This window comes from Aricia agestis, chromosome 22 (assembly GCF_905147365.1).
Source record: "Aricia agestis chromosome 22, ilAriAges1.1, whole genome shotgun sequence".
Lineage (NCBI taxonomy): Eukaryota > Metazoa > Arthropoda > Insecta > Lepidoptera > Lycaenidae > Aricia > Aricia agestis.
In genome coordinates, this window is record NC_056427.1 from 4,003,363 (window position 1) to 4,021,817 (window position 18,455).

At 36.2% G+C, this 18,455-nt stretch overlaps 1 protein-coding gene across 2 annotated transcripts in view; it reads left to right on the forward strand.

The window, feature by feature from the left end:
• Positions 1–18,455, forward strand: part of LOC121738059 (irregular chiasm C-roughest protein-like) — an 85,506-nt gene that overhangs the window by 21,908 nt on the left and 45,143 nt on the right. For both annotated transcript variants that reach the window (XM_042129877.1, XM_042129878.1), the window contains exons 4-6: positions 2,625–2,776; positions 8,498–8,589; positions 12,753–12,861. In XM_042129877.1, the coding sequence (XP_041985811.1) occupies positions 2,625–2,776; positions 8,498–8,589; positions 12,753–12,861 (353 nt within the window). The remainder of the gene's footprint in view (positions 1–2,624; positions 2,777–8,497; positions 8,590–12,752; positions 12,862–18,455) is intronic.

The window sequence follows — 18,455 nt, forward strand, 5'->3', positions numbered from 1 at the left end:
ATTTTGATTTTTTCTGAAGTGTTTCAGGCATACCAATGGTAGTATACCAAAAAGTAAGATTTTGCACCAGAATGTACCCTGGTTCCGAAGGTACCCAACAGAACTTTTGAATCCTTATAGATACAAGTTCGAGGATTTTGGCTTTATTTATACTACTGCTGAATAAAGGCTAAATTTTATTTTGAAAAAAATTGGGTTTCGTAAGATATTTGGGTTTTTCGGACGCCAGGTGTAAAATCAACCAGAAAAGTTACTTATTTTGCGTACGCTGCCGAAACTATAAAAGATAGAACCATAAAATGTTCTAAGTAATTGTAGATCTTATAAATATCTACAAAAAAGCCCGCGACACACTATACTCGTCTATGTCGAGTAAGGCACAATAACCATTTTTTTATTTAAAAATCTTGAATTTTTTTTGGACTACATTTAAACGCGTTTATTTTACTTATGCTATTAATCCTTAAGAAAATAAATTCTTTCATCACTAAGTACAGTTTATGTAGATAACATTTGGTCTTTGAATGATTAAAATTGGACGTTTAGTTTTGAAATTATGGCGAAATGAAAATATAACGATAGTGGGCGTCACCAAGCGGGGGTGCGCGTGCGAGAGGAAGACAATCTGTGCAGTGTGCACTATATGCATCCCTTCGAACAATGACTGCGTTCGCGTCGTCGATGTCAGTGTTGGAGTCTGTGAATTGACCTGGGAATCATTTTGCTGACCGAGTCTTTCCTGGGTAGGATTTTTGCAGCCGTAACCGACATCCACGCGGGCGGAGCCGCGGGCGACCGTTAGTAATAATATTATGTACAACTCTAAGACAACAAGCTATGAGTAATATAGCCTTGTGGTCTCATAGGTAACTAAAAAGGGTAAAATTATTATTTTTTAACAAAAAATTAAAACCGACTTCCAAGGTAAAAACTAAAGTAATATTCTTAAAAATAATCTAAAAAGAATCAAATAATTCTTATTCCTTATTATAGTGTCGTCTTCAGACTTCGCCTAAACCTCAACTATTTCTGTACTCAATCTTCATGCTTTTGAAGTCGGTACCAGCTTACCTTAGCGTCAGTTCTATGTCAAGGATCTCAGAACTTTTCCGGGCTGGTAGCTCCCCTGTTTCCTCCCTGGATAATGCCGGTAGAGTTATGATTTTTTTCCTGAATATCTATGGCCACTATTAGCATATTGTCCCGATGTTTTCTTCTTTTTCATAATTTTATTATTAAAAAAGATAAGAACGTCGAAAAACCCAAAAAAATGGCCAGATTTTCCTCTGTGTTCAAACACCCAGAAAACAAAACTGGCTAAAATATACAAGAAAAATAAAACATAGGAACACAGCTCAAGCCTTGCTTTAATTCTTAATGAAAAAATTACTTAAATCGGTTAAGTTTTGGAGAAGGAATCAGCGGACAACAAATCAAAGATTTTCTGTTCTTTTATTAGAACTTTTGTCGTGTTGTCTCTATCGCGATCTGCGGTGGGAGACTTGAGATTGGTGAGACAGCAATACATTTTCAAATACCTATTTTCAATTTCTCTCGCCCCTGGTGTATCCTCTTAAATGAACAGAAAATGATTTTCATCGGAATAAACCAAGTACCAACACAAAACTTGAGAGTTATGAAAACTTGTTCTATAGAAGTGGAGAAACAGCGAATGGAGTCTTGTTGTCTTATTTCCTTTTATACATAATAGCGGGTTTATATTATTCCAATCCAGTCCCGGTAAAGGACATGGATACAATTTACGGTTCCCGCGCAATTAACGAATTTTGGCGCAACGGGGTTGCGCCAAAATTCTAGGTGTCTTTTAGTATTATACTTTTTATTTTTTGCCTTAAGGCGAGGATAAGCCCCAATTTGTTATTCCGTGACTCCCGGTTTACCTAGTTCCAATATAATAACGAGTGTTCAAAAATATGAGATATAAAGCACAATATTTAAAATACCTTAAACCATAAACATTTTAATAAAACGTAATACTTTGGCTGTAATTAATTTACAAACTCACCTCTGACAAAAATCTATTTCATCGAAATATTAATTAGGATTAATTAATTAGGATAATTATACATTTTATTTGAATAAATTGTTAGTAAATCTATATTAAAATGTCCTTAACCGAACAATTTTGTTTCTTAATGCTTATTTCCAAAGATATTTAAAAAAAACATGACAAATAGAGAAGATCCGCCCGAGTAACTACAGTTTTATGCTAAGCTAAAATGAATCCCATTGCGATGCGTATACGCTTGGTCTTTGGTTGTGTGCAAGGTTATCGTTTTGGATTGAGATAATTATAAGGACGCTATCACATAAAAATTAGCAGGTCGATGTCTGTCAGTACGAATATCGACGTTAAGGACATTAAAATAACATTCATATCAGCGCGCCTTGTACAGTGGCGGTTACGACGCTCGCCGCGTTCTTGATAGGGCGAAAATGTATGAAGAAATTTGAGAGCGTTTCTTATTTTTCTTATGAATGGAAATGTTATTTATTTTTATTGTAAAAGCTAGGAAAATCTAAACTTCTTAAATCACTAGTAAACTATTAGATTAATAATTTCCACTCCATTGACAGAACTAAAATGAAATCTCTTTGTGCAGGTGAGCCTCCAATCAGGTCACGCTATGCCCGTTTGACCGTGCTAGTGCCTCCCGAGCCGCCGAAAATACTGCAAGGGAGTTTCTACTCTACCACCGAAGACAGAATAATCAAATTGGAATGCGTCTCCGTCGGCGGCAAGCCCCCTGCTGAGGTAAGCGAAATTCAATCTTATTACAATGCCGTAATGTAACTAAAGCTGACAAGCGAAAATTAACTTTATCGCATTAGTGTAAGATCGGAAATCGAATGAATGGTGTTGGTTAAAATTAAGGGTATTAATAAAATATACAGATTGCTATTTAGGTCAACTATTTTTCATTTAAGGGATGATATTTTTCGGTGAATGGTGTTTAAGGTGAATTGGTCAACGTAAATAATAGCGTTCTCTAGCAGCAGTTCTCAACCTTTTTAGGTGGCAAACCCCTTTTAAGAAGTGACGTTTTTGATGAACTCCCACAAAATGAATGTTTTATCTTCGAATGAATAATTATAATGTCTTACTTCTGATGTCCGATGACATTTATACCTCTAAAAATATACGTATGCAGGAGTGATTGTAAAATGCCCAAGTGTGTGCGCAGTACACAAGCATACTTTTTCCTTGACTCTCTCTTCTCCAGTCACATCACTCTTGACAATCTATAATAGGTCTAAATTATTATTAACAAAACTAGGAAATAGGATCACACGATAAATAAAACGGGCTCACAGAATACCGGCGTGAAACAGCGCTTGCGCTGTGTTTCGCCGAGTGAGTGAGTTTACCGGAGGCCCAATCCTCTCCTACCCTTTTCCCTTCCCTACCCTCTCCTATTACCCCATTCCCTCTTAAAAGGCAACGCACCTGCAGCTCTTCTGATGCTGCGAGTGTCCATGCGCGACGGAAGTTGCATTTCCATCAGGTGACCCGTTCGCTCGTTTGCCCCCTTATTTCATAAAAAAAAACGATCTTCAAGCTAAAACTACTCTCGCCTTAGCGTATTTCCAAGCACGTCTGATTTATTATCAGACTAGATGGCGCCCGCAACTCCGTTGCGTAAAAATTAATTGCGCGGGAACCGTACATCTTTATCGGAATGAAAATTATCTATGTCCTTTCCCGGGACTCAAACTATCTCCATACCAAAATTCGTCAAAGTCGTTTCAGCGCTTAAAGTAAAAAATCGTTTTGGATTTATGTTTTAGATCGCTTGTTTTCTATGAGTGGCCGGGCCGGCCCCTCATAGAAAACAGGAAATTGAACAGCAAGAAATGGAAAGGGCGTAAGCGACAAAATGGTTTTTGTCGCGTAATTTAAAAACCATAATTATATTTCATATAAGCTATTCGCAATTTATAGTATACGCTTGAACCAATCTATGTACGAATTTTGGAAGCTTAAATCACTCTCCTCTGTTGGCAAAATAGGAATCCCTTTTTTTACAGAGGTATTTTTGATTGATTATTCTATGGGTAATTCAAAGACAAAGACATTATGAATACTGACATTGAACTTTAATTTCTTAGCTTTAGTCATTGTTGAGAAAAATCGATATCGCTGCAGCCAAATTATCAAGGCGTTACCTTAAGCGGGAAAAGGACCCACTTTCGCATCCATAATATTAGTATGGATAAATGATCCTATAGTAAATACAATAAGAGCCAACGTTTTTGTAGATCCAGCGTAAAAATCATGACGCTCGACCACAACAAAGGCCGTTATTAGTGTGCAACCGCCTAAAATTATGTATTCCAAAAAATTCACAAACGACAAAATGCAAATTCATTTGTTGGTGAATTTAAACCGCAGAAACAACAAAATCAAGCTGAACTCCGCATACATAATTCATTTTGGGCTTATTATTGTCACAGTTGTAGCATTTGACCTGGAATGGAAAATATTGATTAATAATATCTATGGATGCTTCACACCACCTCAGTTTGGCCCCATGCTGAGTAACTGGAGGACTTGTGTTATCGGTATCATCTACACCTAGATGCAAATCCTTTAATTTAATTAGACCATTTCATTGGCTAATGGCTACATTAGCCATTCTCCAAGTGTCTCCAACGATACATATTATAATAATATTGTTTTTTCAGACACTCCATTCAATGACAATATTTTTTGAGGGACCCCCTAAAACGTCGCTGCTTAAAAAGGTTTCGCCGCCAAAAAAGTTTGAAAACCTCTGAGCTACATGTTTTTCAAAATTAATCAAATGTAAACTGCGTTTTCATGTTAAAAGAGTCCAAAAACATATCCTATATCAATATTACCATCGATCCCCTCCGTTCCACCAACAGTAATATTTTTAAATCAAATACGAATTTACATAAACGTTTTTTTTGCGAAGCCAAAGCAATTATATTGGATTGTCCCAGTAATATGTGACTAAACAAAAATGTTTTGATCAAAAGGTTTTTTGTTACCCTATTTACTGAGAATAACATTTATCAAGGTTCCATGGGGAGATTGGAAAATGTGAAATTATTGCGAATTATTAGGATCAATTTATTTTATTTTACGTTTGAGGCCTAGGTTTTCTTTAAAAGAAATTCAGTTTCATTTGTGCCAAAATTAATTTATCACTTTGTAAAACTTTTGTGCCACGGTATAAAAAATCATCTTAATCTAGTTTTAATCTCATGCGTCTAAAACCTTTTTTTTTACTGTTATTACTTACAAATTTATACGTGGGAGAGCCATGCTTCGGCACGAATGGGCCGGCTCGACCGGAGAAATGCCACGTTCTCACAGAAAACCGGCGTGAAACAGCGCTTGCGCTGTGTTTCGCCGAGTGAGTGAGTTTACCGGAGGCCCAATCCCACAGAAATGGATCTAGTCCATTTCTGTTCAACCTACCCTATTCCCTTTCCTACCCTCCCCTATTTCCTTCCCTTCCCATCCCTACCCTCCCCTATTCCCTTCCCTTCCCATCCTTACCCTCCCCTATTACCTTAGCTTAGCTTAGCCTTACCAAAGCACCTGCAGCTCTTCTGATGCTGCAAGTGTCCATGGGCGACGGAAGTTGCTTTATATATATATATATATATATATATATATATATATATATATATATATATATATATATATATATATATATATATATATATATATATATATATATATATATATATATATATATATATATATAAATATTGGTTCTCATTCCCTTTTCTATTTTTTACTCTATTTTCCCACATTTATTATTACATTTTATCATATTTGAGACTCTTATAAATAAAAATAACTTTATCTTGATTCCTCTAATACTGTATTTCTGGCAACAATATGCCACCATTACCTTAGAGACTGTTTTGAAAGCACCCAATATTTCATTTAAGAATTTATTTACAGCAAAAGTTTGTTGAATGTTAAGTAGCTTAATGTCTCCTAAACATTTGTTGTTTAAATTAGTAAGGGCCTCGGTGCCGCCTAAAGTTTTTGTGAATGTCTTCTTTTCATTAAGGCTGCGCCTTGATAATTTGACTGTAGCGATATCGATTTTTCTCAGCGATAACTAAAGCTAAGAAATTAAAGTTCATTGTCAGTATTCATCATGTCTTTGTCTTTGAATTACCCATAGCATAACACGATTGGTCAACTTTTATAACACAGAATAATCAATCAAAAAGACCTCTGTAAAAAAAGGGATTCCTATTTTGCCAACAGAGGAGAGTGATTTAAGCTTCCAAAAGTACATAAATTGATTCAAGCATACACCTTAATTTGCCCATAGCATATATGAAATGTATTTATGGGTTTTAAATTACGCGACAAAAGTATTTTGTCGCTTACGCCCTATCCATTTTTTGCTGTTCCATTGCTTGTTTTCTATGAGAGGCCAGGCCAGCTTCTCATAGAAAACAAGCAATTTAAAACATATCCAACACGGTTTTTGACTTTAACGCGGCGTCACCTTAACTTGACCTGTTAATATTTTATGATCGTTTTCAGGCTATGCCGTAAAATCTGTATTTCGGATTAAAATTTATGCAACTATTAGTGACTACTAATAGTTTTTAGCGTCTGGTTTTTTCTGACTTTGCAGTTTACGTATGTACCTATGTACCCTCGTAACACCTAAACTACTGGTCCGATTTTAACAAATGAGGTGTCTATAATAAATAAGTGATTATTTTAGATTATTTTAGCAGTTATATTTATAGTATTTTCAAACTTATTACTTGTTTCCTGTGACCTATTCCACGGTCCACCCCTATTTTGAAGTAGCAATATTAAAATGGGGTGAATTTTTTTTTAACCTGTAATCAATTCAATAAAAAAAAACCCATGAATCAAGGTTGGATAGGAATGCTAATGGCATAATAAAATTAGGTCGGCACTCGTAATTTGTGTTTGTTATTCAAACAATTTCACGTTTGATCGAATGTTCTGGTAATTTGTATGGTTTTAACCCCAATTTCCTTATTTAACTAACTTTCAAATTTTCCGCACTTATACCTACTACATAATTCATCTAGTATAACAAGTAGTTTTCCTTTGTAATTTGTGTTGACATGGTGTGAAGAGGCCATAGATATTATTATTATAAGAAGTATTATTATATACCAACTTTCATCCCCTATTTTAACCCCTTGGAGGTGGAATTGATCAAAATCCTTTCGTAGCGGATGCGTACGTCATATCATCTACCTGCATGCCAAATTTCAGCCCAAAAATTTCTCAACAATATTTCCGTTGTTAGTTTTTTTTACTTAATCCATAAATATAAAAATCTAGCAGTGAATTGCGGCACGTCAAACATATTATTATATTTGTTTATATTATAATCACACCTCTGTTTTGCTTCGGGCAGGCGCGGTCCGAAGGAGAGGGGTCACAGGGGACATGACCCCCCCAAAATTTAAGGTCAAATTTAAAAATCTCAAAATCTTGCCAAATAATAAACAGGAAATTTCTAGTTATCCTATAACAGCGATTTTTTTTGTGTGACCCCCTCCAAAACTTCAGGCTTCGGGTATTAAAAATAGAAAGAATCCTATTTATATGATGTCGATATAACATATTTTTGGCGTGTCTTTGAAAACCAAAACGAATCGTCTTGATATCACAGCTTCTTTAGAAACCAAACCACTTGAAAGCTTTCTCAAATACCAATATTGCTCTAAACATAAAACGAATTATTTGCAACATAAAAAGTCATTTGATCACCATTCGATCCCCTTCAATTCCACAGAGGTTATTCTCAAATTTATTAGCACTTATAGCCATTACGTTTAATCTATTGAAGCTATACACCCGGGACAAAACACAATTAAGGATAAAATTGAATATGATGTCGCCGACCCTTGGGAGTAGAAGTTGCTTTGTAAATGAAATAGAATTTCAGACCAATTTGTTTGGATGATAAGTTGATTTGTATATGGTTTTGTTTACTAAGACTTGTTATTTATTAATATATTTTGTATAATCTCAATTCGATGTATAGTTTAATACCAGGATTTTGATCTCAAAAAATCAACAATTAATCAAAATTCGCGGTTTTCCAGGTTGCAAATTATGATGTATTTTTACTTTTTTTTCACCCTTAAAATTGCATTATTTTTGCAATTGCAAATTGGCAGTTGTATTTAAAAACGAACACTTTTAAATTGTCTAACATAACAGCTACCACCAGTTTGCGAGCCAAAAGAACCAGCGTAAGAACTAGCACTTTTTCAAAACAAAAGATTTTTTTTGCTTAAAGCACCTATTTTGTGTCTATATTTCAGCATATAATTTTAAAATAAAGGAAACGATAAAAAAACAAACCTTTTTACTTCGAAAAAGCTATCACAATCATACTAAAGTCTTCCTATTTCAAACCGAACCTAGATTGAAATTGTTATCTTGTCAGATATGATTGATATTATTTTGTTGTTTCAGATCACATGGGTGGACAGCAATGCGGGCGTTTTGACGCAGGGAGTGACGTATACCGTGGAGCCGCTTTCGGATGGACAGAGATTCACAGCAAGGTTGGTATTAATGTCCAAATTATACCTTGTTGTTCTTCAAATTCTTAATGATCTGTTAGACAATAAGGCCCAAGAGCCAGGGGTACGATACAGGGCTGAGAATTTCACTCATGTCCCCCTGTTAACCCTTGTAATTTTATGAAAAGTCCAATTTTTTTTGGACGAAGTTTCTTATCTCGCGTTGCGAAAGGGGGCTAGACGGAAAAAGTTGTAACAACACTTTTTAACCGACACTTATTTTGATACCTGAGAAGTAGGCAGAGGGCGTTGATGTGGTCATGACGTCAACTGGCTGGAAATTTAAAACTTCGTTCCATCCCTTGATACTTCTCAAGTTTTTTGTACAATATGTCGCCTATAATAATAATTAGAGGTAAGAAAGTCCAGTGACTATGGAGTCCTCCTAAAGTAAACGCGAGCCAGGCGTTTACTTTAGGAGGTACCAAGCGTTAAAGGTCTACCAACTTACAGCAAAGTAAAGTGACATTTCACGTGCGATATAGTTGATAGTTGACAGTACTGACTTTTTGTGTCGCGTAGTACGCGCCGTGAGATGCTGCTGATCTCATACGACTTCAACTTAAGAGGCCGGGTGCCATCGAAATTCTCATACATACGTATTTTTTTTTAATTTTTTTTTTATTGAGATAATACCAAAATCATTTTCTCATACGAAAATATTTAATATGTTTGAATTATTTTTCAGCTTCAAATAGTAATTACCTAGGTTCCTGCACAAAAATTTACTACAAAATATTTAAACACTAAAAAAATTTTATCCTCTTATGAAGATTTGGCCGTTACGTGTCGCGTCTTTCTACTACCAGCATGCACAGCAAAGTGTCGCTTAGAGAAGTGAGACTCTCTAATGTGCTATACTCCAAATTATAACTTGTTATCCTTCAAATATTTAATAACGTGTTAGACTATACCCTTTCAAACTAAGATCATGCATAAAAAGTCGTTGTTAATTATAACTGTCAATGTCATGTCATGAGTATAATATGGGTATGTGAATAAAATTGTTTGCTTGGCTAATCATAGGGATTAGTTTAATCTGAGTTAGATTAAATTAAAAAGTTGCACCATAGCAGTCTTTTGGCACGAATCAGCTGGCTGGTAAGATAAAAAGAATGGGCATCAAGGTCACTCAAATTGGTGATGGCAATTAAGTGACTGACTGTTTCTTATTCGCCAGAGTAAATACATAAAGACTAAACCCTTTAATTTTCTTTACTTTGCGAGTTTCTTACGCCGGTTCTTCTCGCCGGGTTAGTTCCCGAACCGGTGGTAGGCATCATGTAGACGTTCAGAGAACATTTGCAAAAATTTATTCTGAATAAAAAAGTTTGAGTTTGAGTTTACCAATTAAGACATCTATTAGGTATGTAACCCAGAATAGTGGCCAGTGCTCATGAGTCAGAAGCGTCTAGATTAGAATATGTCATATTAGTTGTTGGTTCCTTATGACATAGTGCATTGCCGTTTACTATGTCTTTATTGTGATGTTATTATCGTCACACTTGTCTCACCAACACGCTCACTGGGTTTTAGAGCCAGTCCACAAGGCGCGTTGCGTCGACGCAGCGCTGCCGTTGCGTTGTTTACATACAAATAATCAAGGTTTTCACACGGCGCGCTGCGTCGTCGCAACGCTAAAATGACGGACAGCAGCACCCGAGACGAAGCGGGAGGTGGTGTTGACGTGACTGCTTCGTAATGCTGCGATGACGCAGCGCCCGTGTGGCCGGCTATGCGTCAAACGGCAGCGCTGCGTCAACGCAACGCTGACGCAACGCGCCTTGTGGACCGGCTCTTATTTCGAAACCTAGGCCTTCAATACGCTTTGTCTCTCTGTGTTAGTAAGGGGTATAAGGCTGATGATGATGATAACCGAAAGGTATTTGATAGTTTTCGGGATTAGTTTTGGGCGAACGAATAAATGGGCCTAAAAGGTTTTCCCAAGCCGCAAAAGTTTATAATACATTGATCGGCGTGATTCAAAAGGTCTTAAAGCGAGGGTAATATAGAGCTATAGCTGCCATCGAAATACAATACTATGGAAGAGTAACTCAGTCAAAAACTGGTTCCAGAAAATGCACAAAGGTGTAGTTTTTACCCGGCTATAGTGAAGCGAAAAGTAGGTTTATGATTTTGACCTGTATTTTGCGATGAATATTCTGTTGCCAAATTCTAGTCATCAAAATTAGACAAACGAGATGTTATCGAAAGCCTCTTGATCGTCCGCTGGTTATGTGCTACACGTCGTCTCATTAAATTGGCTACAGCGCCCTCTAGGGGACATAAAGTAAAGAGGTAAAAAACCCATTTTCTTGCGGTTGGTTCATATCGTGTCAGTCATACAACTATCATAGATAGATACGTACTTCCCCATACCTACGTCACAGAATATATTATATTAATAGTACCAACCTACGTATGTACTTCCCCTAGCTACCTACGACAGTAACCTTATTATTCTATTCTGTATTGTATTTCGATGGATGATGTTTATAATTATTATAGACATTGCACATAAGGGAGAACTTTAGAACTTTAAAGTAATACCCAAAAGGGTATTTTAAGAACGGTATTTTATTAAAGCTTGTAATCTGTATCCAATTTTAGAGTGGAAACCAACTTTTGGGATTATTAAATATATTCATAATTGTGTTTATATTTACATGACAATGTTTATTCTGCTATGAGTAACAGTAAATCAGAATTCACACCCTTATAATCTAAGGGAAATAATATCTAACAAATATTAAAAATTGTATAAGTAATATACTTGCTAAGTATTAGATTTTTTAACAGCTTTGGACTTCAAAACCTTAAATAAAATACGTCCCACACACATAATATTATTACAGGTAAATATCAAATAAAACTTATTTTATCATCTGCGAAGTCCAAAGATTCTATCTTTGTGTCAAAGTAAGTCTGTTGTGAGTTGTGACAGCCTTCAAGGGTTACCCAGGGGAGTCCACTTAGCTTATAATGTTATAAAGGAAATATGAAAGGATTATTAAGTAATAATATTTCTTTAATGTGGTGTTGTAACGAGTACGTGTAAGGTTATAAAAATCTATATAATAAAAATTAATTTTCTCGCTAAAACTTGAGAACGACTGAACCGATTTGGCTAGTCTTTATATATTCGTGGAAATCCAGGGAAGGATTACATTAGGACACCCCCCTATGATACGAATTTTGCCGGGTCAACTAGTCGGTTAATAACTTTTTCTTTATCGTTTATATCATCATCGTCACTATCATTACTAAACAGTAAACACGTTTCGATTGCTGAGTCCTTATCAATATTACTTATTACTTATTAGGTTTTGGAAGTAACTAACTGCAGACTAGTTGTTTTCTCCTATATGCAATGAATAAATTCAATGACAACTAATGGAGTTATGATTAAAATTTTACGCTAAATGGGTCAGAGGATGTAGATAAATTTTGGGACAAGGACAAATAATTGTTTTATAATCAAAAATAGTATGTGCTAGATAGATAATTCAAATGTGACAAAATCAAGGTTAATAAGTGATAGTATTTATTTATGAATACTTTAAGCTTACTTATAAGTAAGCATAGTAGATTTGTAAGTGTAAACTTATTTTGTTGTAAATTATTCTAATGCCACTTATTTGCTTTCGCTAATCCATGTGTCTTTGCCTGATACGTGGAAAAGCCACTTGAAAGATAATATCGCCTACTTCGCAAAGGCATAGAATAAATAATAATAATAATAGCTCCCACACCGGTTTCGGTGACGGTGGCCGGTTTCATTGAAACCAGGCCAGCTACGCAGGATTAATTTTTATAGTGCCCAAGTGTGTGCGCAGTACACAAGAGCACTCTCTATTCCTTTACTCTCATAACCCAATGGGACGGAAGACTGACACGACTGGCGAGAGATCAGGCGCAGGACCGACTTTTTACATGCCCAATGCCCATCCGACGTATGAATCATCTTACTTGTATAACCAAACTTGGAAATAATAAGTTTCCAACGCGGAAATCGAATCCACGACCTCCAAGTCAAGAGCCGCGCTCTGTACCACTAGACCACGGAGGCGTCAATAGAATAAATACTTATTGTATGTAATATTAAGACTGTATTGCATATTACTAATAAATACTGTCTTTCTCAGGTCAATAATCAAGATGACGCCGAAGCAGGAGCATCACAACCAGACGTTCACATGCCAGGCGCAGAACACAGCGGACAGAGCATACAGAGCGGCGAGCATACAGATAGAGGTAATTTTCATTATAGCAGGCTACTGTTTAGGTGACGGTAGCCATTCATTGAAACCAGTTGTCTTAGTCCCGACAGAATCAGAATCGAATCGAGAATCGAATCAGCTAGATCTCAAAGCTTTTGATATTTCCGACAGCTATACTAGCGCACGATCGTGATGCGGCTCAATTTGGAACTAATTCGATCTCAACGGCTTTCCCCACTCCTGACAGCTATAAGCGCATGATCGTAATGCGGATCAATTTGAAACTAATCAGACTCGTAAATCAAAATCGTGTCAGTTTTGGGGGTAAGACTGCTGATCAGCTATTTTATTTTTTACTTTTGTTTTATTTCATATTTCATACTCTTTGAGTAACTTGGTAAAATGCAAACGATAATACCCTAGAGTAAATTAAAGGAGTAAAATTATTCTTCAAGGTCAAATCGGGCCTAAGTCTCTATCTAGATTTCAGAGGTGTTCTTGCCTCATCTATCACAGAACAATAAATTTTATTCAGTTCCACACAATAAATTACAGAAATGATTTGACTTCTAACGTCTCCCACAATCATTTGTCTCTCCATTAAGACGTTTTCATTTTTATTATAACTACTCTTATCTGTAGCTGTCTAATAAAGTGACTAACTTTGATAAAATTCTCAGAACTCGAATTGAACTAAGTTTGAAGATAAGAATAATTAATTGTAATGATATTTTTGTCACGTTTAAGACTTGTTATGGTCGGTCGTCTTTGGTTTCTTGCGTGGGCTGATACTTTTACAGATTTCATCACAATTATGTTTTGTTTATCGGTACCCATTTCTATATCTACACCTCGATCCAGTTCGGATTTATCTTATGAAATATTAGATGACGCCCGCATGCCCGTTGCGTCAACACTCGTTTTACAAGAAGTATCCTATGTCCTTTCCCGGGACTGAAAGTATATCCGTACCCACTTTCAGCAAAATCGGTTGAGCGGCTTGGACTTGAAGAGGTAACAGACAGACCGACAGACGAACTTTCCCATTTATAATATCAGTATAGATTATTCTCATAATATTATGTTTGTTCAACAATAGTCAAAATTATTTTTTGGGTACAGACCTATGAGATTTTAGTTTTTACTTTGGTTTAAAATTGACTCGTCATATCAACATGATGAAAAAACGCTTTGTGTTCCAGGAGTGCTTGAAAAATAAATGTATTTACAACGAAACAGCAGATGCAGACATGCTTTTTCGCCGCATATTAGAAAGAGGGGGAATCAAAATCAAAAATATTTATTTTCAAATAGGTTAATAAAGTTAACTCTTTTGGAACGTCGTGTCTACATGAGGCATACCACCGGTTCGGGAACTACCCCGCCGAGAAGAACCGGCGTAAGAAACTCTTTTACCAAAAAGGTGGAAAATAACAAAGATAGTTTAAACTAATTTACGTTAAGTATGCAAGTACTTATAGTAAGTATAAATATGGTTCATTTATATAGAAGCGACCTATGGTTTGTCAGCTTATTTATTCCAAGGTGTGCTATCAATTTCATTGAGAAAATCAGTTACCTTATAATAAGCCTTAGCACACAAACGATCTTTAACAACTTTTTTAAATTTATTAATTCAAAGATTTTGGACGTCGTCTGGGATTTTATTGTATAGGATACATATAACTGCCTGTCCTACACAGCGGTCAAATACCTTACTAGTTACTATCTTTCGAATTTTATATCATGTAACGTGCCCGAACACCGCTAAAAATTCTTACTGTATATTATTTTTTATTCATTCAAAAATAACAAGAGATCTCGGGGTATGTTTTGAATTAATAAAACCTAAAATAATAGTAAAACTAGCCGTAGGCCAACCAAGATAGGTAATTTAAAACAAATAACAGAATTTAATGAGGAACTTGCGTTTGTGATTTTAAAATTATTTCTTGTGAAGGTATAGGTCTACCAGAATCTGATGGCAAAAAGTGACAAAATAAATTGACTCTAGCAATACCGGGGTGATAGAAATAAAACATTTTGATCCTTTTTTTCCTTTAGCGGCTTACTCTCTGTGTGAAATATAAAAATTTATCCAACGATCAAGGATATTTTTTTTAAACTGCCGTAAAAAATTGCCATCAAATTCTGATCGACCTATAAGCAGTAAGCACAGAAATAAATCAAGATAGAACGGCGACGCGCGTGCGTTGCTAAGGAATCGCTCGTGTCAATTTTTGCTTTCCTTTTAGTTATAACAAATAACTTACCGGTGGCCAGAAATACCTCCCTTTGACCGATTCACTTTCATACTTCTATTTTTACAATTAGACACTGCACAATGAGGCATTTTTGCACAACCGCTCCGGTGTTATCAAGTCGAGACGAGCGCGCTGAGTGCTGACTGAATGAACGTTCAATGAATCTTGCACGACAGAGCAAGATTGAAACACGCGTACTCCACCCGCTTAGCCGTTCTATCTTGATTTATTTCTGTGCCTATAAGTATTATTTTAGAAGATGCCCGTAATTTTGTTTCATCGAAATTTGTGGTACGGAAACCGTGCATTTGACAACAATAACAATCCTTCTCCAAGCTTTAAAGTATCCCCATACCAAGTTTTTTCAAAATCAGTTGAGCGAATTTAACGTGAAGATGTTGTTAGTCGTCTACTCTTCCTGTTAGTTATATAGTTATCTGTTGATAGACAAACAGACAAACTTTCGAATTATTGTATTATTGCACTTAATTTAATAATTGCAAACGATTCGGAATTTCAAATTTTGTGTTTATACCATAAAGTTAATATACCTAGCGGAATAGAGAAACAAAGGCCTGAGCAAGAGAGATGTCACTATCAGTAACACTGCGTGGTAAAAAGAGACGTTTGATACATGACAGCAGCACTCTTTTTTTTGACGTCCAGTCGGCACGTGCCGCACGTTGACAATTTATTCTCATAGAAATCATGTTCAATCATGCTTGTGTAAGTGTATACGTACACATATTTTTCACACAGATGAAAACCAATTTCGGTTACGTTTGACAGCTCGAGATTGTTGCTCTATTCCGCTAGGTATATTAACTTTATGGTTTATACACCTCATTTTAGGCACTTTAATTTATAAACGTTTTCTGTGGCGCCTAAATAATGTTACTGTGCATTCATTGATTTTTATATTCATCTCTCTCTGTTAATAGCTGTCACGCTCTTTCATTGTAATAATCATAATTTTGATCATTTCATGGGAATACATTATAGGGACGTAATGAAAAATACAGGGCGTAATAAAACAAAGTGAAAACACTTTAGGGTGTTTAGGTGGCTTTCGGGTCTTTGCCGCGAGCGATCGCGACCGAGAAGCTTCAAACAAAATTCAACTTTATGACATAGACTATAAGTTTCATTTTACTACTCCACTAGTTTTTACGCCGCCCCCGGCGGCAGCATGGATCGCCACACAAATGTCAGTAGAAAATCATACGTATATTCTGTGTCATAGAGTAGCATTTCATTTGAATTTTTATCGGTCGCGGTCGCTCGCGGCATAGGTCCGAAAGCCACATTCAGCTAGATGACGCCCGCAACTCCGTTGCGCCAAAATTCGCTTATTGCGAAGGAACTGTACATTTTTTCGCGATTAAAAAGTATCCTATTGTCCTTTCCCGGGACTCAAAATATCTCCATAATGAGATTCATTGGTTTGGGCGTTACATATTAGTATGGATAGTTCACTGTGAAAGTAGCGGCCCTGAAAGAAACACTGTCGACTATTTTTAAACGACTTCCAAAAAACGAGGAGGTTATATATTCGGCTGTGGATTTTTTCTTGACGTTGTGTTCTTTGACGTTGGTAGTGGATACCTCCTAGCTAGACTATTTTTAATTTTAATTTTATTTAAATAATTTATTGTGCACAGGAAAACGTAACAATATAACAGTACACAATAAGACGACACAAAGGATCTGCTTATTTCTAAAAAAAATTCTTCCAGCAGCCCTACGGAGAGAGATAGGATTAAAACAGCAGATAGGAAGTGCACCAGTATGATGACATTAAAATATACAATAATAACGACAAAAGGTAATAGAAATATACAAAAAAAAAACAAATAAATAATATATAGACTACCAAATCCATTACACTTTTTTGCAATAATCGGGTAAAATAGCAGCCAATTCACAAACCAAGTTACGTATTTCGCCAAGAATGAAACGATTGAAGACTCTTGAAACAACATATTGGGGGTAGTTACATATTCTGAGCATGTAGCGAGTGACACTTAAGTACTACGTCTGTAACATCTGGCCCTTAAGAGGAGTCACCGCCTTTTTCTCCATACAAACGTTGTCCCCTGTTTCCGCCCTGGATAATGCTAGTAGAGTTATAATTTTTTTCCTGAATATCTACGGCCACTAATACAATGTCCCTATGTGTTCTTTTTTTTTAATTATTAAATAAGATATGAACGTTCAAAAACCCAAAAAAATGGCCAGATTTTCAGCTGTCTTCAAACATCCAGAAAACAGATTTGGCTAGATTATATAAAAAAATCATAGAAACACAGCTCAAGCCTTTCTTTAATCTTTGATGAAAAAAGTACTTAAATCGGTTAAGTTTTGGAGAAGGAATCAGGGGACAACGAATCGTTGATTTTCTGCAGTTGTCTCTATCGCGTTCTGCGGTATAGGCTTGAGGTAAGGGAGACAGCAAGCAGACAGAAAAAAAGTACGTGTAATATCTATTACACGTACTTTTTTTTCATTTCTCTAGCCCCTGGTGTATCCTCTTAAGTTGGGGCTACATTGGAAGGAAATGCCGTGAATTTTATGGTGTAAAGTCGGCATAGATCTCTAATACTGTGTAAAGTAAAAATACGTTTGGCACTCGGGAACTGCCGCGGTAAAGCTATTGCATAGCATTTTTCAATCAACTTATGCAATTATAGTTCGCATACAGTTGAACCCACACAAACACCGCAACGCCGCACAGCCGTTCCGGTTGGAGAGGGGGGTTGTTGTTAGGTCTTTTTCGTTACAGGATTTCATGATTCGGTCGCCGCGCTCAAAGCCATGCAATAGCTTAGAAACCCGTTTGGATGTTACAATGCCACGGACAGACAGACACGTCAAACTAACGATGATAAACAACGATGATAAAGCAAAGACAGAAATATGAACACAATATTGTATTATGTTACAAAAACGTTTTTGCCAATCCCACAATTAACTTCAATAATATCCTCAATTCATAAATCAACACAAGATTATCCTTTCATCTTTTCATCGGAACATCGTGAGGAAACTTGCACTTAATCATCATCATCACCTCTCTAGAGACCTCCGTTGACCAGTGGTGGTGGAGCCGCGCTCTTGACTCGGAGACCTCGGGTTCGATTTCCGCGTTGGAAACTTGCTGATTCACATGATATTTGATAAAGTACATTGAATGATAAATCCCGGGAACACTCAAGTTTTTGTCCTCCAACCTCCACTAGAGATTACTTATCAGCGACTGATTGGATTTATTGGGTACCATCGTCCACATGCGTCGTTACATACTAAAAACACTTTACGCTTGCCGTTTGTGTAAGTATTAACTACCCCAAATATGAAGTTTTAT